Source organism: Siphateles boraxobius, unplaced genomic scaffold (assembly GCF_051911475.1).
Source record: "Siphateles boraxobius isolate OS27281-9 unplaced genomic scaffold, OSU_SipBor_1 238, whole genome shotgun sequence".
Classification (NCBI taxonomy): domain Eukaryota; kingdom Metazoa; phylum Chordata; class Actinopteri; order Cypriniformes; family Leuciscidae; genus Siphateles; species Siphateles boraxobius.
The window spans coordinates 56,071-79,875 of NW_027508853.1; the positions used below are offsets into that span (position 1 = coordinate 56,071).

General features: G+C 44.2%; 1 protein-coding gene across 5 annotated transcripts in view; it reads right to left on the minus strand.

Annotated features, from left to right (window-relative positions):
• Window positions 1–7,041: 7,041 nt before the first annotated feature.
• The window catches only part of LOC143748478 (interleukin-1 receptor type 1-like), a 66,409-nt gene continuing 49,645 nt past the window's right edge, over window positions 7,042–23,805 (minus strand). For all 5 annotated transcript variants that reach the window (XM_077240519.1, XM_077240521.1, XM_077240520.1 and 2 more), the window contains 6 exons: window positions 20,644–20,700; window positions 20,206–20,320; window positions 19,969–20,108; window positions 19,751–19,891; window positions 11,124–11,282; window positions 7,042–9,152 (listed from right to left, as the gene is read on the minus strand). In XM_077240519.1, the coding sequence (XP_077096634.1) occupies window positions 8,773–9,152; window positions 11,124–11,282; window positions 19,751–19,891; window positions 19,969–20,108; window positions 20,206–20,320; window positions 20,644–20,700 (992 nt within the window). In that variant the 3' untranslated portion in view covers window positions 7,042–8,772. The remainder of the gene's footprint in view (window positions 9,153–11,123; window positions 11,283–19,750; window positions 19,892–19,968; window positions 20,109–20,205; window positions 20,321–20,643; window positions 20,701–23,805) is intronic.

Consider the following 23,805-nt stretch of genomic DNA (forward strand, 5'->3'; position numbering starts at 1 on the left):
ACTTCACTGAGCACCAGGAGCATTTCTGCTCAGCACTGCGTGTGATGAATTCACTGAGCTACCTATGATGGACTCACTGAGCTACAGGAGCATTGCTGCTCAACACCTGAGTGCGATGAACTTCACTGAGTTTCAGGAGCAACTCTGCTCAACATGAAGTGTGATGATCTCACTGACTTGAGCAGGGGCAAGGCGACCCTGAGTCGCAGTCACTTCTTAGAAGGCTCACTGGGGTTAAACGTATTCTGCAGGCCCCCGGGGCAGCTGAGACCCAGAGTGTCCAAGGGTAGTCCGCTCGGTTTACCCAAACACTGGCGGAAAAATAAAACCGGGGGGGCAATTGAGCGGCCCCGGAATGGTCAAGACCCAGCGGACCCAGGGGATGGAGTCTCCACTTGCCCTGGCTATAACTGTCGTGAGGCTCGATGGCGGCACGATTGAGTAAGCGGGAGGAGTGGAACAAGGCGCCCTCAGAAGCGTCTGACTCCAAGGAGGAGGTGACGGGAGAGTTTGTGACACCCGCAATGTCTAACAACTCGAGGCACGAATGCCCGTGTAGTCGGGGGTCGCCCAGGCCCCCGTTAAAACACGCCCTTTGTACATGGCCCCTCTGCTGAGGAGGGTTTGGCAGCAGACCGGGATGAACTATAGTCACACAGGGTGAGCTACTCTGCCACGGTCACCTCGGGACTCGATCGTAAAGCCAGCGCTGAAGCGGTCACATACGAAGGAAGCCAAAGGCTGCGGCTATCGTATACCCCAGGAGCCTCTGAATCTTTTCAGTGGGACCCTTTCTCACTTCAACACCAGCTGGACACATTCTCACTGGAGAGACGTGTTGGACCGAGTACCTCTCCAAAACTGAAAAAAGAGACACTCAGCCCGTGGGCGAGATTACTCTCTTCCAGTTGACCTGAAGACCCAACGGGCTCTGGAGCACTCGAGGGGAAGGAGACTACGTGTCTTTCAGGTCAAAGCTGCAGACCAATCTTGGGCCAAGATGGTCACGACCCACCACCTAGTAGCACGAAGAACGAGTTTACAACTGGCCTTCGTACCGGCTGGAGGAGCGGCTATATCAAATCCTTCGCCAGCAGGATAAGATAAGCACGCACAAGTCAGGAGCACTGCTCAACACTCGGTGTGATGAATATCACTGAATTTTCAGGAGCACGTCTGCTCAACACCTAATGTGATGACTATCACTGACTTGAGCGGGGTAGCCGAGCCTGAGGTGGGGCAGCAAAGTAGAGAGAGTGGTGTTAGTGTGCTGTGCAACACTTACCTGTCTCCACAAGCGGCAGTGGGCGCGTGAGAAGGCGGATGACCGGGTCCTCGAACGCACCAAGCTGCCTGCTGGCGACCAAGGGGGAGCTGAGGGGTGTAAGGCTATACAGGGTCACACCCGCCAGACTGGCCCTCTTGGGACCCAGGAACAGATGAAATTGCTCTCTCTTTGAAGTGTGGGTACTGCTTGCTCCGCTTTTTTTTTTTTTTTTTTTAGGGAGCCAGCGGCGGAACAGACACACACACAAACAAAGGCTCCACCCGGCCCTCACCCGGGGGGAGGGAGTGATCGTGCCACTCCAAGAGCATCTCATCCATTCCTGGGCGGCCCGCTCCGGAATGCTTTCGCTGTCGCTTGCCACCTGGCTTGGCAGCGCCTGGAGCGGGCTGGGCGTCTCTACTGCGGCCGGCTCCATGCTGAGGCCTGGGTGGAGGCTGCTGCGGAGGGCCAGCAGGAGCGGCGGCCGGAGAACGCCCACGGCGACGAGCAGGCGGAGGAGCTGCCACCGGCGGCGGGTGGAGGCAGCAGCTGGCCACCGGGGCAGGATGTGCCGGATGACCTCCGTCTGCGCTTGAGCGGCAGAGAACTGTTTGATGCAGTTCTCCACCGCGTCGCCGACCAGCCCAACCTGGGAAATTGGGGAGACCAGGAACCGAACCTTGTCCGCATCCGCCATACCAACCAGGCTGAGCCAACGAAGGCGCTACTGGACCACCAAGGTGGACATCGCCAGACCGATCACGCACGCTACGACCCCCGTACCCCGGAGGGTGAGGTCGGATGCAGTGCGGTGCTCACCTATGAGCGCACGGTCTGGATTACCCTCGTGCATGCCATGGGTGCCCTAGCCTGCAGCAACGCCATGGCACGCAAGAGGAAGGGGCTTGCCCACAGGCTTTGTAAGCTCTGCCCGTCGGAACAGACGAAACTCACAGGCCTTAGGGGGGAGACGAGGATCCCCCCAAAAGGCAGCGGCCGCCGGACACAGGTGCACCTGTGTCGACAGACCGCTCCAATGGAGGGACACCTCGCAACCCTTCACCGTTCCTCCATCAAGGGTAATGAGGGGGAAAAGCTATTCAGGCAGTTTCTGGCAGAGAAAGATGCTGTTCACCACCTGATAAGCTCTCCATGCATTTCGGGAAAGAAAGGCACTGGGGCGGCGAGCTGAGAACCAGCGCGGCCCGCCCCAAGATACCAAACTCCAGATTCCAACCGAGACTGAACGGGACACGGTGGAGGTTCCACTCGAGCCCGGCAGCCTCGGCGGCCTGTTTCAGCATAGCTGATAATTCTGGATCCGGCTCGGGCAACATTGAACTCCCGGAGGGAGACAATGCAGCCGAGTCATCATCTCTAGAAGTCAGCTCACCATCCGATGCTGCAATCGGCGTCCTGTCCTCCAGGGGAGCCCCGAGTGAAACCGCTGGCCCACCCATTACAGATGGACCAGCAGACAACACAGGAGGCTCCAGTGGTTGCAGTGGAAGGGAGGAGTGAGGAGCCCACAGGGAATGGTTACCAGGCAGGACATCCAACACTATCCTCCGGTCACCCATACCACACAGCACCCGAGGGTGGGGCATGGTAATGGGGACTCGCTCTCCGCGAACGAAGGCGAGTCTCGCCCTCAACACTGCGACAGTCATGTTCCCACAGTGAAAACATGAGCTGTGCACAAAAGCTGTCTCAGCGTGCTGTAAGCCAAACACGTGACACAACAGTTGTGACCATCAGAGAGAGACAGGGAACGACCGCACCCAGAAACGCACGGGCGGAATGACATCTTGAAAAAGACACAAACGCACCCGTGTTGCTCTTTCAGAAAATAGGACCGTCACCAGTGCCGGAGCACACAGGGGAATGACCGCGGCAACACTGAACAGAGAACTGAAACAGTGAAGCACTCACTTTTCCGCCCTCTAACCAGCCATCAACACACACAAACATTTAGAAATTTGTTGCTGTTAAAACAGCAGTTGAGAGCTCAAAGCTCGCGATCACCGCTGCACTCGCGCTGTAGAACACCAGCACTGGGAGAGTCTTCCTGAAGAACACCGACACACTCGCTCGTTGTAGACAACAGCACTCTCAGAGACATCAAACGATCGGCTCCGAAGCGAAAGGCAACTAGTGCGTGCATCCACTTCCGTATTTATACCCGCGCCGCGGGGGCGGAGTGTGTGATGCGAATCACGCACGCCAATTACATTGGCTCGCTCAATAGTACTCGAAGAAGACAGGCTCTCTAGCGATCTCCCAATTCAGTCGACCGTCGACTACGTCTGACGTTCTCGACTGAAAGGGAACTCAATATTCCACGGAAACTGCTAATTGTTTTTTCATGGAAAATATTAAACATCTAATGGATAAAGGTGGTGTGGTTGGAGCTGTGTTTCTCGATTTAAAAAAGGCCTTTGATACTGTGAACCATAAAATATTATTAAGCAAATTAAATAAATTCAATTTTTCGTCAGATGCAGTAAAATGGATAGAATCATATCTATCGAATCGCCCACATTTAGTCAGGATTAGTGACTGCCATTCACCACCCCTTGTCATCTCTAAGGGGGTTCCTCAGGGTTCTATTTTGGGACCACTGTTATTTTCACTTTATATAGATGATCTACCGTCATGCTGTCCAGACGTCTGTATTCAAATGTATGCTGACGATACAGTTATTTATACCCATGGTAAAAACAGCAAACAAGTTGCTGAAAAGCTTACACAGTCAATGGTTCAAGTTTCTAAATGGTTAAATCAATCTTGTTTAAAACTTAATGTAAATAAAACAGTTTCAATGTACTTTTGGAAATCAAACACTACAAATAATCAACAAGATATTTATGTGTTAGGGGAAAAAAATAAAGTTGTGTCAGAATTTAAATATCTAGGCATCATAATAGACTCTAAACTAACCTTTAAATCACAGATAAAACTGGTTTGTAATCGAGTTAAATTTAATATTGCAAATTTCCGTTTTATAAGATCCAACCTATCAACTGAGGCCGCCAAAAATGTTAATGTACAGTATGGTTTTGCCCCACATCACTTATTGTCATACAACATGGTCACAAGCAAAGAAAATGATGTTAAAACCATTAGAGTCACTTTACAAGCAAACAATCAAAATTTTAGATAGAAAACCATTTAGATCTCACCATTGTGCCATATTACAAAAGCATAAACTTTTGAGTTGGGAAAATGTTATCAAGTATTCTAACTTATGTCTGTTATATAAAATAATTTATGGTCTTTCATCCCCCCCACTCAATAAGTTTGTAAACATCAGGAACTCCTCACAGCGAGTTACACGAGAGTCTGCCCGAGGGGACTGTGTTGTTCCTTTGCAGAAAACTGCAGTGAGCCAGCATGCTTTTCTAGTCTCAGCAGCACAAAATTGGAACTCCGTTCCTCAGAATATTAGAGAACTCACTACATACACCTTGTTTAAAAAGCATCTAAAAATTGGTTCATAATACACCAGTCATGTCAACACTAATAAGTATATATAATTTCCCTCTACCCAATCGTGCTGTCATCTGTGTCCCTGTTGGGTAACTGTGTTCAACATTATTATATTTAATTTTAACCTAATGTTGAAAATATAGTGAAGTTGTACACTGTATTAACCTAAAGGATTTAACTAGTCATATTGTATTATTGTTTTTATATTTGTATTTTCCTTGTAATGTTTTAAAGCTGTTTTTTTTAAGGTAGACAATATTAAGATCTGTCCAGGGACAACGGATTAAAAATAGCCTTTTGGCTAATTCTGGTGCATTTGCAGTAATGCTAATTAATGTACACTGTCCCTGTCAACAAAACTAATAATATTAAAAAAACATTCAATGTAAACAGCGATTGATAATGGGTAGTGTATTTCTGCTACAGCGTCGCGTTGTTTTTGTTCTATTTCACCGACGAAAATATTTCCAAAGGGAAGCAACTGCACCGCGTGTTTAGTTACTGAATGAGTTGCTTTCAACCAAGTAGAGTTGCTTTCAACCAAGTATCATCTTTCCTGTCTCTGAATAACCAGCTGGATGTTAACCAATCTGGCTTCAAGAAAGGGCATTCGACCGAGACCGCATTACTTTCAGTCACAGAAGCCCTGCGGATCGCCAAAGCTGCTTCCAAATCATCAGTTCTCATTCTCCTAGACCTGTCTGCTGCCTTCGACACTGTGAATCATCAGATCCTTCTGTCCACCCTCTCATCACTGGGCATCACTGGATCTTCCCTCCACTGGTTTGAGTCCTATCTCACAGGTAGGTCATTCAGGGTCGCATGGAGAGGCGAGGTATCCAAAGTACATCGACTGACCACAGGGGTTCCCCAGGGGTCAGTCCTTGGACCCCTCCTCTTCTCCATTTACACCATATCACTGGGACCCATCATACAGGCACATGGTTTCTCTTACCATTGCTATGCTGATGACACCCAGCTCTACCTCTCATTTCAACCAGACGATCCCACAGTAGCTGCACGTATCTCTAGCTGTCTGGCGGACATCTCAGCATGGATGAAGGAACATCACCTGCAGCTCAATCTGGCAAAGACTGAGCTTCTTGTTCTCCATGCCAATCCGTCTCTACAGCACGACTTCACTATCCAGTTAGACTCATCCTCAATCACCCCATCAAGGTCAGTCAGAAATCTTGGAGTAATCTTTGATGACCAGCTAACCTTCACAGACCACATTTCAAAGACAGCTCGATCATGCAGGTTTGCAATGCACAACATCAGGAAGATCAGGCCTTTCCTAACTGAGCATGCAACACAGCTTCTTGTACAGGCCCTGGTTATTTCTAGGCTTGATTACTGCAATGCTCTTCTAGCTGGTCTTCCATCATGTGCAACTAAACCCTTACAATTGATCCAGAATGCTGCTGCTCGTCTTGTATTCAACGAGCCCAAAAGGGCCCACGTCACTCCGCTGTTCATCTCCCTGCATTGGCTACCACTCGCTGCTCGAATCAAGTTCAAGGCGCTGACACTTGCTTACAGATTGTCCACCGGCTCAGCTCCCTCCTACTTTCACTCGCTCCTACGGGTCTACATCCCTACCAGAAGCCTACGATCGGCCAAGGAGCGACGGCTCGTGGTGCCATCACAGCGAGGCACTAAATCACTCTCCAGAACATTCTCATTCACGGTTCCATGCTGGTGGAATGACCTACCCACCCTCGTCCGTAATGCAGAATCCCTGACAGCATTCAAAAGACAACTGAAAACTCATCTCTTCCGTGAGCACTTAACATAAAAAAAAAACCTTTCTCTTGAAATCTTCGCTTGTCTGGTTTATGCTACTCCGAGCAATGTTTGAACTTTGTATTCTGAGCACTTCTTGCGTTGTTTTTGCCTCTCCACGATGACTCGCTTGGTTTAATCCTCAAATGTAAGTCGCTTTGGATAAAAGCGTCTGCTAAATGACTAAATGTAAATGTAAATGTAAATGAATGATTCAGCATTTTGGACGAATCTTTTGTATGAATGACTCAATGATTCACTAATAAAGACGGTCACTTGCCGCCACCTATTGGCAGTTTAGTTTAATGTTTAAGTATTGCATTTTTTTCATTTGAATATTCAAACATTTATTTAAAGCATCAATCTCATAACATTATTTATTGCAGTTGTAATTTTGCAGTGCAAATTATTTAATTTGATGGGTAACAGCCCTATAGTGTCTTATTATTATAACTGAATTTATCAAATGTAAAAATTTGACATGAAAGATGATGCATACATTTAATAAGGTAATAAAAATTCTCTTTATAAAAATAAATGATACTCTGGGGTAAATATCACAAACATGAAGATTTAAGTATGTAAAATCAGAAAATATTGTTTCATAATAAATATATTTACACCACCAACAAATCCCCCCCTCCCGTACATGATACAGTACATACAATTTGCTATTTACTGTACCTTCATACCTATACATGACAAATGCTCTCTCTCGGTCAGAAGGCAGGTCTGAATATTCACTGAGATTTTATTAAACGTTTAATAGACAGGATAATCACTGTATTTAGAAAAAAGATTACGTGGATGTTTGAACTGTAACCCGTCCATGTTTATCAGAAATGGTTACACATATCTCAGAACTGGAAGAAGTTGTGTGTCTAATTGTAGCTGAATCCAGAATAAAATATCGTGGAGTCATTCTCCAAGTTCTGTGTGAAATATTGTGTAACAAACAGCAGTTCAGACTGTTCGGCCAAACACCTTAACCAAACGAACACACATAATGCATTTACAACTTATTTTTATTGTTAAGACACAGACAGACACACACACAGACAGACACACACACAGACAGACACACACACAGATAGACACACACACAGACAGACACACACACACACACACACACACACACACACACACACACACACACACACACACACACACACACGTTAGTGTTCCTGAAGAACTCCAGGGATTTGTCGGGTTTTGTCAACTCTTCTAAGTAGCGCTTCAGTTACTCTAGAAAGTACACTAACTGAACTGAGAACAGTCCGTTTCAGACATGCTGAGAACTCACTGCTCAGGCTTTCATAAAAATATAGCAAAAATATATATAGCAAACCATTTCTAAGGTAAGTATATTTGTCAATGTTTGATTTGGGTCATTTAACAGTGGTCTAGTGGCAGTTCTTGATTCACCAGGGTGCATGGGCAGACAAAAAGCAAGAAGCAAAAACTTCCTGTTTTCTCTTGGGGGCAAAGAAAGGTAATCTTACTTACGAGAAAAGAGCAAAACACACAGTGACAGTGATAATATCCTACAGGTATGGCTGCTCTTAGACACGACGTTTAGTGGAAAAACACCCTGAACTCTCATGGAAATTACTAAAATACTTACTGCTTTCAAAAAATGCAATAGTTACTTTTTTATTAATTATAATAAAAATTACAATAAACAATTATGTCACGAAATAAATAAAAACTCCATTGGCAAGCAACTTTGACATGAATTTTGACGAAAAAAATCAATGATTGTTTTTGTTGCATTGTTTTGTTTTGTTTTCTCAAAAAAAAGAATAAACAGAAACTTTTCTGACATGAACACTAGAAGCTGTAAAAGCTGAATATTTAGTATAAAAAATTTAGAAGAAAAAAAGAATAATAATCATGATCAACAAAGAATAAAGGAAAAATAAAAACAAATAAAAAGAATAGAAAGGACTGGCCATTACTCAAACAACTGTAAACACTGTCAAGGTTTTCACAGACGAGGTTTAATCTAGTCCCAGACTAAAATGCATGTTTGAGCTGTTTTAACTAAAAGCATATCTTAAAGATGTCAGTGCCATTGTTGTGTCTCTAGATTGTAATCTTTTTTTGTAGGGTACGTTTATAAAATCAACTTAAATGCCCTAATTGAACTAAGACCTAATCCTGGCTTAATCTAAGCCCTGTCTGTGAAACCGAGCCCAAATGTGGAGCTGCACTAGTTTAACACGCTGTATTTACTGCCTCTGAGCCGGAGGCATGTGGTAACGCACGTATTTCCAGAACCTTCTGTTTGCACGATCACTGGCGTTCTGCCTCCACTTGAGGATGCCTTTGTTGCGACGGATGAAGCGCAGAGACTCGGGCAGTGAAGCTTCTTCAACACCGTCCTCCACCTGCACCAGGAGGACCTTCAGACCCTGCTTCACCAGAGCGTCATACAGACCCACTCGCTGCTCGTACGCCGCACACATCTGGGCAGAGGGGGATTCTTCCAGACGCACAGAGTCGTCTAATATCAGGGACTTCTTGGTGGTATCGGTTTGAGACTGTGATGTAAGAACAATGATCAGCCTTCGACTTCGGCTCATTCTGTCAGCAATGACTTCATGCACCGCTGAAAAAGAGACTTGATTAGTGTCAAATTGATTAGTTTTTAGCAGGATTGCACTACAACATTCACTCAAAAATATTTAGGTCTAAATTTAAAATTTGTGTATTTTATTTGCATTTAAAATTTTCATCCATTTGGATTAAAAATATATAAAATAAAATGAATAAACTTAACGAAATTCATATTTGTCAGTGACACATAATAAAACGGGTCAGAATTATGACAAAAAAATCATGGCATAGTTTATGATTAACTATTTGCATCTATTTAATTTGTTTAAAGGGTTAGTTCACCCAAAAATGTAAATTCTGTCAGTATTTACTCTCCCTCATGTTGTTCAACCCCGTAAGACCTTCGTTCATCTTCTGGACTCGAATTAAGATATTTGTGATTAAATCTGAGAGTTGGATCACTCCTCCATAGGCTTCTAAGGGATTGACACTTGTTCCCCGAAAAGTTATTAAAGACATCGTTAAAATAGTCCAAGAGACTACAGTGGCTCAATCTTAAGTTTATCAAGCGACGAGAATACTTTTTGTGCGCATAAAAACAACAAAAATAACGACTTTATTTCAACTATTGATTTACTTCTCTGTGGGCGTCAAGTGAGTTCACTAGTGTAACAGCGCAGCGCTTCTGTGTTGTACGTCACACGCATCACACACATGACCAGCGTCGGCCAATAGTGAGTCTATGTGTGACGTAGCTCTACGCTATCACACTACGCTGTCACACTACGCTGTCACACTACGCTGTCACACTACGCTGTCACACTACGCTATCACACTACGCTATCACACTACGCTATCACACTACGCTATCACACTACGCTATCACACTACGCTATCACACTACGCAATCACACTACGCTATCCCTCTACGCTATCACACTACGCTATCACACTACGCTATCACACTACGCTATCCCTCTACGCTATCACACTACGCTATCACACTACGCTGTCACACTACGCTATCACACTACGCTATCACACTACGCTATCACACTACGCTATCACACTACGCTATCACACTAAGCTATCCCTCTACGCTATCACACTACTTTATCACACTACGCTATCACACTACACAATCACACTACGCTATCACACTACGCTATCACACTACGCTATCACACTACGCTATCACACTACGCTATCCCTCTACGCTATCACACTACGCAATCACACTACGCTATCCCTCTACGCAATCACACTACGCTATCCCTCTACGCTGTCACACTACGCTATCACACTACGCTATCACACTACGCTAACACACTACGTTATCACACTACGCTATCACACTACGCTATCACACTACGCTATCACACTACGCTATCACACTACGCTATCACACTACGCTAACTGACTCGACGCCCACAGAGAAGGAAATGAATAATTGAAATAAAGTCGTTATTTTAGTTTTTTTTGCGTACAAAAAGTATTCTCGTCGCTTGATAAACTTAAGATTGAGCCACTGTAGTCACTTGGACTATTTTAACGATGTCTTTAATAACTTTTCGGGGAACAAGTGTCAATCCCTTAGAAGCCTATGGAGGAGTGATCCAACTCTCAGATTTAATCACAAATATCTTAATTCGTGTCCCGAAGATGAACGAAGGTCTTACGGGGTTGAACAACATGAGGGAGAGTAAATACTGACAGAATTTACATTTTCGGGTGAACTATCCTTTTAAATGATCATATTTTCCATTTAGTGAAAACAGTGTGAAAAAATACATTCATAATTTGAACAGGATGTTATTGTATTTTACTTCTTACATTAAACAATTTTGAATGACTCATTTGATTAAATGATTGAGGGAGTCATGGGGGGAGAAATCAAGTTATTTCAGAGCAAATACATAAATAGACATTTATACTGTCTAAAGGCTGAAAATGGTTGAGATTCATATTTTTAGCTCTAGACCGAACAGACCCAATTGTTGTGTTCATGTGACAGGATGTTTACCTTCCCCAGGAAGTTCATCACGACCACTTATGAACAGTTTATAACCATAAAGATCTTCAAGCATCTCAGGAAGGAAATGCAGGGCAAAGGTCATTGCGGAAGATGAGATGAGTTGGTCACCATGGAGATAACTCACATACGCATCATACGACTTTCCATCTTAAATGAAGCACAAGAATAATCAATACACAATAAAATGACAATATAATTATAATTTGATGATTAATAATGATGAACAAGCTGTGCTTTGCAGTTTTTGTCACTGATTTGTCAGCTTAGAAGAACTAGATATTGCGTCAGAAACTTTTAACTCTCTTTTCCAGCACTTTAGACACAGTTGCTCCGTTGCGCTTAAAGAAGATTAAAGAAAATAGTCCAACGGCGTGATACAACGAACACACACACACACACACACACACACACACACACACACACACAGACAGACACAGACACAGACACAGACACAGACACAGACACAGACACAGACACACACACACACACACACACACACACACACACACACACACACACACACACACACACACACACACACACAGAGGCCCCTAAGAGAGCAGGCAGAAAAATGTAGTGAAACTGGAAGAAAACAAAACTAGAGGTATTTCGCATTTCATGGTGAGAGATCACGATTGCATACAGAGAGGCCTTAAAAACTGCTAGATCACCTTATTTTTCAACCCTATTAGAAGAAAATAAACTAAACCCTAGGTAATTTTTACAATTACAAATGCGGAACAATTAGTTTGTGCACGCTTAATAAACAAACTACAGCTAGTTCAAAATGCAGTCGCTAGAGTTCTTACAAGAACCAGGAAGTACGACCATATTAGCCCGGTTCTGTCAACACTGCATTGGCTCCCTATTAAACATCGTATACATTTTAAAATATTGCTGATTACTTACAAAGCACTAAATGGTTTAGCTCCCCAGTACTTGAGCGAGCTCTTAACGCATTATAGTCCTTCACGTCTATTGCGATCTCAAAGTTCTGGCCAGTTGATAATACCTAGAATATATAAATCGACTGCTGGCGGTAGATCCTTTTCCTATTTAGCACCAAAACTTTGGAACAATCTTCCTAACATTGTCCGGGAAGCAGACACAGTCTGTCAGTTCGAATCTAGACTAAAAACACATCTCTTTAACCTGGCAAACATATATAACATTATACATTCCTAGTATTCAAATCAGTTAAATGATTATTAGGCTGCATAAATTAGGTCAGCTGGAACCGGGAACCTTTCCTATAACACCCGATGTACTCGCTACATCATAAGAAGAATGAAATCTACACTAATGTTAGTGTTTCTGCTTTTTCCGAGGATTACTTTAGTCAGCCGGATCTGAGCCGTATCCAGATCAGATGGTGAACCTGTACCTGGACTTTTTTCCCTGGGACAGATGCGTAAGGGCAAGTTTATCCTCCGTTAATTTCTGACACAAAGTGATGAGCGATTGTTCTTCTAGTCTTCTTATATTGTTGTCATATATTTTTGTCATTATTTTATGAATTCGACCAAAATCCTAAATTTCACTTGCACTGCACTGCAATGTATTTTTTTTCATGATTAATATTGCATTGCAAAATAATGTGTGCTGGTCAACTAGTCTAAAATTAAGAAACCCCTAGAAAACAGTAAAAAAAACATTTGTACATTTAAGATAGTTCTACTTAATTTGTTATTCCAATATCCAAATATGACAGCCTACTTGATAAAAAGAAAAGAAAAAACGACTTCCCTTTCAGGAACGTCGAGCTGCGTGAAACGCTGCGGGAACACCTCTTGCGTTGTGCGTCATGAAGCACGTATGGAATCAGCCCAATGGCGAGACGGAACGTCACGAGTGACGTCATCGACCAGGAAACTATAAAGCACACCCCTGAACACAATGGCGACAGCTTCTGTTGTCTTCAGCAAGCGCTCTGTGTGTGAATCTGTCCCTGTGTTTTTGTCTGTTCTTAGTGATTGCTAGGCAGGAGTTTTTCACGTAAAAAACTATAAGTATTGACGAGCGAGCAGCAATACAGAAAGTGTGTTCCCCCCTGTACTCGTTTTCTCACGGGTGGGGATACACACGATCTGTGTGTTGTTTGTTTGGGAGTGCAGCATGCCCAGTCAGCTCTCGAGGGGGCTGATTGTGAGCATTGCGAGCGTTTTCCATTAAGAACGCTCCGCTCCCGCCGATCACTCTTCGAGGAGAGTGGTTCGGTTCGCGCTCCCCACGGCTCGGGTCCCGCTTCTGTCGAGGCAGAGCGGCGGCGCCTGTCGTGGGGATCGCAAATGGATCTGTCAGCGGGGTTTGAGACGGGCTCTGCCTTATCTCAGCCTTTACCTGCCAGTTCCAGTGCCTCAGTTCCGGGTGTGGAAGCACGCATTGCGGTTTCTTACCCCCAGGCTGAGGCACCAATACTGCAGCTATCCAGTTCTGAGGAGCTGGATGGTGTCAGTATTGAGACAGGGGATGTTGAGGATTCGTCACCTCATTCCCCTGAACATGAGGAGCTTATGGAGGTGCTCACTAGTGCTGTATCAAAACTAAGCATTGAGTGGCCAGCTGTTAGGCAGGAATATGTTTCTAAAAGCAAGCTTGACGAACGATTTTTGCCTTCCCGCTTTCAGCCTCCACGGCGGTGCCTTCCGTTTCTTCCCGATCTCCACACCGAGGTGTCGAGGTCGTGGAAGAGAACCGCCTCTTATCGTGTGTTTAGCCCCCAGACTTCCACATATTCTAATATATCGGGGGCTAAGTTATATGGTTATGGGGCAATGCCCAAGGCGGAGGAGACTCTAGCTAGCCATCTTTCTGCTGAGTCTTCCTCGTCTCTTAAGAAACCAGCTTTACCCACCAAGCCTCTCAGAAATACTTCGGCTCTGGTGGATAAGGCTTATTCGGCGGCTGGTCAGGCTTCGGCGTGTCTGCACACTATGTCAATTTTGCAGGCATACCAAGCCGATCTTTTAAAAGATATGAGTGAGAGTGAGGAGGTCAGTACTGACGTGGTTCAAGAACTGCGTCAGGCTGCAGATTTATCTCTGCGTGCCACCAGGGAATCGGCTAAACGAATGGGCCGTTCTATGGCAGCCCTGGTGGCCGCAGAGAGACACTTGTGGCTTAATCTGTCTGATATGAAGGATAAAGAGAAAGCTTTTCTTTTGGATGCTCCACTTTCTCCATCTGGTTTATTCGGTGACGCGGTAAACACGGTCATAGATAAATTTCAGGAAGAAAAGAAACAAGCTGCAGCTTTTCAAAAATTCCTCCCACTTAAAGTTCATGTCCCAGGGTCTGCTGGGCGAGGGCAGACCAAGCCGTCGACTAGCTCCTCACATAGGGCGCAACAAAGGCAGAGTGTCGCGTCTCGTGGCCCCCCTTCTAAACAGTGGGAACAGACGCGACAGTCTCAGGCGAAGCCTTCTAGTGGTAAGACTGATCTGAGGACAGTCATTATGGCTAAGAAGGCTTCGTCTAAGAAGTCCTGACGCCACGGGTGTCAGGATGCTGAGGGTGGTCCCCACCGTGAGAGGGAGGTGTTCACCGCTTCAGACGGTGCCCGTTCTCTCACGGTGCCCTCAGGGGTCCCTTCTGCCAACCCCGCCTTCGTGTCGGGGCGCAGACGGGCCCAGCGAGCGCTTTCCCGAGGGACGCTCGCCCCCTCTGAGGAGGGGTTTAGAGCAGTCAGACCAGTCGTCCCCTGCTGGTGCGCCGTTACAGGGCGCTGTGTCTGCTGCTCAAAATATTCCAGAGGCCAGCCTCGAGAGGCTGGTACCCTTAGTAGATTTTCTGGCAGAGTGGAAAAGTCTTCCAAAAATATCTCAGTGGGTTCTGCATTCGATAGAAAGGGGTTATGCCATTCAGTTCAGATCTCCTCCTCCTCGATTCAATGGGGTCCTGCCCACCGTGGTGGGCCCCGAGCAGGCTCTGGTAATGGAACAAGAGGTGAAAACGCTCCTTCAAAAGGAGGCTATAGAACGGGTTCCTCCTCCCAGCGAGGAGTCAGGTTATTACAGCCGATATTTCATCGTTCCAAAGAAGGATGGGGGGTTGCGTCCAATTTTAGATCTGCGCCTATTAAATCGTGCTGTAGCCAAGCTCAAATTCAAGATGCTTACGCTAAAGCAAATCGTGTCACAAATCAGGTCCGAGGACTGGTTTGTCACGATAGATCTGAAGGACGCATACTTCCACATCTCCATCCTTCCACAACACAGGAAGTTCCTGAGGTTCGCTTTCGGGGGCGAAGCGTACCAATATCGTGTTATTCCGTTTGGCCTAGCTTTATCTCCCCGCACGTTCACGAAGTGCATGGACGCAGCGCTAGTCCCGCTGCGGCTCCAGGGCATTCGTATACTGAACTACATAGACGATTGGTTGATTCTCGCTCAATCGCAGCAGCAAGCGGCTCGGCATCGAGATGTCGTCCTCACACACATCAAAAAATTGGGGTTGAGGCTGAATGCCAAAAAGAGTGTTCTATCTCCATCACAGATAACATCCTTTCTGGGGGTACTATGGGATTCTGTGGCAATGCGGGCTCGCCTGTCGCCTGCTCGCATCACTTCGATTCTCTCAGCTGTAAAAAGAGTAAAGCTAGACCAGTTGCTCACTGTAAAGCAGTTCCAGAGACTGCTGGGTCTGATGGCAGCAGCGTCCAGTGTTATACCCTGCGGCCTGCTGTACATGAGACCATTACAGTGGTGGCTCAGGACCAAGGGGTTCTCCCCGAGGGGAAACCCCCTCCGCGTGATCAAAGTTACACGGAGTTGTCTCCGTGCTCTGGTAATGTGGAGGGATCCTTGGTTTCTGTCCCAGGGACCTGTGTTGGGAGCTCTTTGTCGTCGTGTAACGCTAACAACAGATGCTTCCCTCACAGGCTGGGGGGCGATCATGAGTGGTCGCCCAGCACATGGTCTGTGGCAGGACCATCATCGATTTTGGCATATAAATTGTCTAGAGATGTTGGCAGTGTTTCAGGCTCTGAAGCACTTCCTGCCAGACCTGAGAGGTCATCATGTTCTTGTCCGGTCCGACAACACATCGGTGGTCTCTTACATAAACCATCAGGGGGGTCTGCGCTCTCGCCCGTTATACAATCTGGCTCGCCGGATCCTTCTATGGTCCCAGGGGAAGCTTCTCTCATTGAGGGCGATTTATCTCCCGGGGCATTTAAATCGGGGAGCGGACATCCTGTCGAGGCAGGGGCCGAGGCCCGGGGAGTGGAGAATCCACCCCGAGGTGGTGGAGCTCCTTTGGATGCAGTATGGTCGTGCCGAGGTAGACCTATTTGCGTCCAGGGAGACATCACACTGTCCACTGTGGTTTTCTCTCAGTCATCCAGCCCCGCTGGGGTTGGACGCTATGGTGCAGGCGTGGCCGAGGACACGCCTGTACGCCTTTCCCCCGATTGCTCCGACTGTTTGCAGACTCGCGCTTATCAGTAAATTAATCCACAAATCACAGCACTTTCATAATCAGAATAAGCCATAGCGATTTTAATTTTATTTAGATTTATTGTTCATCAATACTTAAGCTTTTTATAATTTGCATGGCTGTATGATGTCTTCATCTTATCTGAGTGACATGAATGACGGAGTATTTTAAGATAACCCATGCGATTGCGATCATTTCGTGTGATAATAGAATCCAGATTAAGTTAACTCAATACAATACTTCAACTTTCCACATCCTTCAGGAGTCAGAAGTACCGTGACTACTGTAGCCTACTGTCCTCGCTCATGAGCTCAGTCAGAGGGAGAGGCATCCAGCTGCAGCCCAGCAGAATCACTTCTTTAAGACACCAGTGGATGGACAGCAGACGTCATTCCCGCATCGTCATTCACTTTTCAAATTGACGTCATTTCCGTATCGTCATTCACTTTTCAAACTGACGTCAATTCCGTATCGTCATTCTCTTTTCAAACTGACGTCATTTCCATATCGTCATTCACTTTTCAAATTTGACGTGCCATGCAGATGTCAGCGGTAAGAAAAAATAATAATGAGGTGTGGTGTGCACAGTGTGCAATAGTTTATTTGGAACTGTTCATGTTTTATTTTCTCTTGAAATAGAGGGTGCTTCTCAATATCCCTCCTCGTCTCCTCGTCTCCTCTGTCCTCCATCCTATGACCCGGAAACCGATCGAGCGCAGCCATCTTGAAGGACATCTCAATTCTCTAATTGCACCGCGAGGAGTCGAGGATCGAGGAGTGAGGAGGCTTCCAGAGGAGTCATGAGCGTGGATACACAGCTGTATCCTATGCGGAAGTGTTTTATCGACTAAACGTGACGCACGTATCAATTCTCCTCCGCCTTCTGATCACAATCATTTTAATTTATTCTTTACCTTTGCAGTTTATATAAACTACATATCTCAAATATTTCAACAAGGTATCTTGCTATATTGTTATTCTTTGTTGAAACAACATGAGGGCAGACCCTTTGAGCGCTGCTGATGACGCAGTGAAGTGACGCTCGAGTGATCAAGTATTCCAATGTATAAAAAAGCTTTCATTCGATTCTTCCGTCATCGTTTTCTTTCCTTGCAGCCTTCCCTCGTATCCTATAGGGGGAGGAGCTGAGACGCTAGGAAAGGAAGCGAGGAAAGGAAACGAGGATGCACAAATAAGAAATGAGAAGCACCCAGGGACTTCCACCACAACCTTACGGGCCTGACTGTGGCATCTTCATTCTGATGGTCCGATTTGCCTAATTATACTTATTAGATTGTGTAATTTCCAATAAATATTGCAAAACCATGAAGTGTTAATTTGATCTGGATTGTTTGGTAAATTGTCTGATCATGTGAATCTACGTATATTTTAAAAACATAAGGTTACATTTACAAAAAAAATAAGAACTGAATATCCAAATGGGCAAGGCAAAAAACTGTGGTCAATTAACACATGTACAAGTCTATTGTATTGACAAAACATTATAGTCCATTGATCTAGGCTGAATTTAAGCCAATATATATTTTCAAGGTTCTTGTGAATGCAGTTTGCATGAATTATTGTTGTTATAATATTAAGTATATTATTGAGAATTGTTTTATGTAAAGACATATTATAAAGATCATATTTCAATTTGCACACAGCTATTATATTATATTTTAAGTCATAAAAGTGAAATGACAATACGGAAAAGACGTGTGCAAATAAGCCTGCAAAGAATGCTGTCTATCCACTGGTGAAAACAGAAAATAAATATATGTCAATCCAGCGGTGAAAACGGAAATTAGCAGCGAGACGGAAATGACGGAGAAAATGGAAATGACGCAGGCTGTGTATCCACTGGTGTCCAGCCAGTGGTGTCTAGCCGGAGGTGAGTCTGCGGGGCTGCAGCTGGATGCTATTGGTCAGAGGCGGCCGCCGGAGTGGAAGCGGGATTGAGCGGGATTCTTTATTGCTGTCAATTTTCAAGTCTCTTTTTAATGATAGGCCTTACGCATCTGTCAATCATACCCGCTTGCTATTTGCGGAATGAACCCAGCGCTATGATTGGTCGAACTCCGCTTCTTTTGCTGTTGCTTTTTTTTTTTTTTTTTCACAGACACGTCTGTACGCCGGAAATCCGGCATGGCGCCGGAGCGCTATCAGGCCTGAGAGCTTGTGTCAACTAGACTCTCCCTGTGTGTCAACTAGACTCTCCATCCCGGCGTGACTCCGATCTTCAAACAGATGAACTGGATAATATTCTTATTGTTCCAGTCCAATCTGACTTCTGACCTATAATACCTTAAACTCCCTGAATCATAATCGTACACTGTTCTTTCATTGGCCAGAGGAGAACTGCCCCCCCGACTGAGCTTGGGTTTTTTCTCCATTCTGTCACTGATGGAGTTTCGACTCCTTCCCACTGTCGCCTTTTTCACTTTGTTGCCGTTGGCTTTTAGCTTGCTTAGTTGGGGATATTAAATTGAACATTTATTTTAATATTCAACAATATTATTTATCTGCCTGCATTGACACCATTATATGAGAACTGAACTGAGCTGGTCAATGACATTACAGTTTTCTCCAGAGCGGCTATATATATATATATATATATATATATATATATATATATATTACCTAAATTAATAACTTTTTTACAACAAAAATGAAACATCACTGAACTTACTTAAGCTGGACTGTGACGCTAATTTCTACTGGAAACAAACTTTGTTACATTATTTTCCTGTTATCTCTGTAAAGCTGCTTTGAAACAATCTGTATTGTAAAAAGCACTATATAAATGAAGGTGACTTGACTTAACTTAAATTTAGGCTGATAAAAAATGCTGTATTACAGTAATGAGATTCTTACGAGAATATAACAAGAACAGGAGTTAAAATAAAAAGCATTCAAATGCATTATGATGAGAATTTTAAAATGTGCTTAATTGTCATGAAAATAATGTTTTTTCAACAAAAAAACAATCCAAAATATAATTTCTATTTTTTTCAGTTGATTTTGATGTTGCTGTGAAATTCACCCACTTGTATTTCATTATAAATATTTCATGCCATTTATGATCGAATCAGTTTGATTTTTAAAGAAAACCATAGACATGTAATTGAAAGCATCTCTACAGAAAACAGTCAGTAAAAAAATTTGAGGTAAAGATGTACCGCTGCGTACGGCAGAAGACGAGCAGACATCCCTGTAAACCAGAACCAGATCGACTCTGAAGAGGAACGCCACAGCGGCCAGTAACGTGACCAGAGCCACCAGACCGAGGCCGATCCAATAATGACGCTCCATCTGACAAGCTGAGAGAAAAAGAGAAGGAGCAAGTTGGAAAAGAGGACGTAATCAAAAGTATTGTCCAATGTAACCTAGAGCTGACCTGGGATAAGCCGGACTGTTCCAGAATCTGAACCTGCCGGGTGTTGAACGATACATTCGAGATCAGTGTTCAGATATTCAGCTGTGACTTCTGAGATGTATAAAACAGAAAGTTTGAACAGCTGCTCGCTCTCCTTCATGCTGGAAAAACAAGACATGCAGAAACAAAATGGTTAGTCACATCATAAACAAAACCCTCTCTCATTACATAAAGAGCAAACGTATGTTTTTTCCTTACGTGGTGCTCTCGTAGCTCAGAGTGAGAGAGTCAGAGTCACTCGTCCAGTATATGTCAGTTTCATCCATGTCGTTCTTCCCAACAAGAGCTTTGCAGCTCAGGTTCAAACTTTCACCTGCGATCACATGAATATTATTGCGCTTTTCATAATGTTTCGGTTTCATGACTTTTCTTTATATTGCAATTCAATAGACATGTCTTCATGTCATTCTAATTAAAATTCAATTTAATATGTTGTCTTTTTTTTACAAATTCAATTCAAATTCATAATCATGAATGGAAAGAGATAATTCCTAAATGCTAATATTTTTGCATACATTTTTTTTTGCAGATCACAAAATCACATAAATGGCCTCGAGTTAAAACAGTACAAGTACTAACTCGAATTGACATGTACAGCAACAGAAGAGTTCAGCGTGTTTCATAGCCGTCACTCACCTAGTGTTACGGGTTTTGTCTCATGCTTTGGGTAGATGATTTTAGGCTTCGTCACCACTGTCACACACAGAGAAACATTCATCACATCATCTGTCAGTCTCTACATCAGCGCTATACTGCCCTCTACTGTGTGTGGATGTTATTAGGGCACGCACTTCTTATTTCAGATTCTTATTTTTTTTACTATATCAAGTTAAAGGATTTTGAAACTATGCAGGATTTTTTTTTTTTTAAGTAAAAGGACAGACTCATACAAAAATAATGCCTCTCAATCATCACTAGAAGTGCCTGTAGTTTATTACTTTCTTCTTGAATTTGCTCGGGACGTTTCTGCCCTACTGGTGCGTTCATGTCCTCCTGGGAAGTTCGTACGTACGAGGTGGGAAGTCGTGTTTACGACTTAAGTTGGTCGGAGCAAGATGGCGGTGTACCTTCTTTTAATTTATCACACAAAATACAGCAAGGTTTGTTAACTCTGCTTATAGAAAACGAAGAACAAAAATTGCGCATCAGGTATGTTTTTCTTTTTATGTTTTTAATAAACTTATGAAGCCAATGTAAACTGTTAGCATTTTTTGTTGCAATTCATTAACTTGCTGCTTATAACTAGATTAATGATGATCATGATAAATAACAGTTTCTAGGATGTGTAAACATTGAAATTCAATTAAAATTTACCGTCAACTTCAGACGTTGCATCCATTGATTCCGCCATGTTTCACTGACACGCCCACAACTCGTACAGATCAGGGCTTAAAGAAAGTCCCGATCTCCCCACTGGTATTTACGACACTGTGGTGGCGTTCAAGTGCATTCAACTCGTAATTACAATCTATACAAGATGACTTGAACGCACCATACGGCCAGTGTGTGTGTCACTTCAGCCAATCACGGCGCAGCATATGTGCTCAGGGCTCGAGCACCCACGTAAAAATACCAGATATTCTCCATTGATTTTAACCAATAAAAAAAGCTGTTGCAGCTTTCAAACACGATTGTCTTCCCCTTTTATATTTATTTGAGGCCGTTTCTATGGCGTTATTTTAATGACAAAGGTCGAGAGCGCATAGGCTACAAGTTATGCACGAGCACAAATCGCTCAACAGGCAGATTTTCTTCACTATCGCACTAAACTGGACGCGCATTTTCAAATCTCGTGGCTCTTCTGCTCTCGCTCAGATATTATGTGCGCATGCTCAAACTCAAGCTCTCTACTTGCTCTTTCTCTAGAATGCTCTTCTCTCCTAGATTTAGAGTTAAGTGCTTATTGTAAATAGGTACAGTTTTGGTCAGAATTAATGGCACCCCTGGTAAATATGATCAAAAAAGGCTGTAAAAAATAAATCTGCATTCTTAATCCATTTGATCTTTCGTTCAAAAAATTAGCAAAAATCTAACCTTTCATTGAAGTGAAAGAATTGAATGTGGGGGGGCGGGGGGATCACATTATGAAATAAATGCTTTTCTCCAAAACACGCTGGCCATAATTACTGGCTCCCTGTTATTAAATACTTTTTGCAACCTCCTTTTGCCAAGATAACAACTCTGAGTTTTCTTCTGTAATGCCTGATGAGTTTGGATAACACCTAACCAGAGATCAGAGATCATTCCTCCAGACAGAAGCTCTCCAGATCTGCAGATTCACAAGTTCATGTTGGTGCTTCTTCTCTTCTGTTCACCCCACTCATCTTCTATAGGGTTCAGTTTAGGGGACTAGGACGGTCATGGCAGAAGCTTCATTTTGTGCTCAGTTACACATTTTTGTGTTGATTTTGATGTTTGTTTTGGATTTTTGTCCTGATGGAAGATCCATCCACGCCTCATTATAAGATTTCTAGCAGAGGCAGTCAGGTTTAGATGTTTTATCTGTTGGTATTTGCTAGAATCCATGATACCATGTATCTGAACAAGATGTCCAGGACCTCCAGCAGAAAAATAGGCCCAGCAGTATATTAACCAGGGCACCATACAGACTTTATCAAAAAATTTGCTGACTTTCTCTCAGAGTTAGTACTGCCTGCAGATAAAGTCCTAATTGTTGGTTATTTTAATATACATGTAAATAATGGAAAAGATGCATTGGGATTGGCATTTAAAGACATTCTTAACTCTATAGTTAGACAACACGTGTGAGGACTTACTCATTGTCGTAATCATACTCTAGATCTAATATTATCACATAGAATCAATGTTGATGCCGTTGAAATTCTGCAGCAGAGCGACGACATCTCAGATCATTATCTAGTCTCGTGTAAACTTCATTTAGCCAAGGCTGCAAAGCCGACTCCGTGTTACAAATATATTAGAGCTATCACTTCTGCCACTAAAGATTGCTTTATTAATAATCTTCCTGATCAGTTTCATCATCTCAGCATCCCAGATAGCTTAGAAGAACTCGATATTGCAACAGAAACTTTTAACTCTCTCTTTTCCAGTACTTTAGACAGTTTCTTCTTTGCGCTTAACCCTCTGGGGTCTGAGGTGTTTTCGGGCCCTGGAGGTGTTCTGACATGCTCTGACATTTGTGCTTATTTCTATTACTTGTGACATTTTCATGGCTTAAGTCTGTTAAGTCCGGTGTCTCTTCCTGTGCCTGAGCCGGTGTCTCTTCCTGTGCCTGAGCTGGTGTCTGTTCCTGTGCCTGAGCCGGTGTCTGTTCCTGTGCCTGAGCCGGTGTCTGTTCCTGTGCCTGAGCCGGTGTCTGTTCCTGTGCCTGAGCCGGTGTCTGTTCCTCTGCCTGAGCCGGTGTCTGTTCCTGTGCCTGAGCCAGTGTCTGTTCCTGTGCCTGAGCCGGTGTCTGTTCCTGTGCCTGAGCCGGTGTCTGTTCCTGTGCCTGAGTCAGGGTTTGTTCCTGTTCCACCGCCATGACCCGATGGGTCGTCTGCTTCGCCCTGGCCGCCTGTTGCGCTCACTACAGCACGGGTGGGTTAGTAGAGACAGAACGCAGGGAAATAGGTAGGAGGTTCCCGTTCTTGATTGAAGGAGGGACCAGTTACGGATTGAAACGCAAATCAGCGAGATCTTAAAACGGTGTGTTAGTATGAGCATGAGATATACGCAGAAGCAAGAGTTAGTTTGCATGTTGTCTCGTCGGGAGAGATGCGCCACCGGTAAGCTGCTGTTTAATAATGAAACGCTTATTGAAATGCGGGGAAAGTTTGT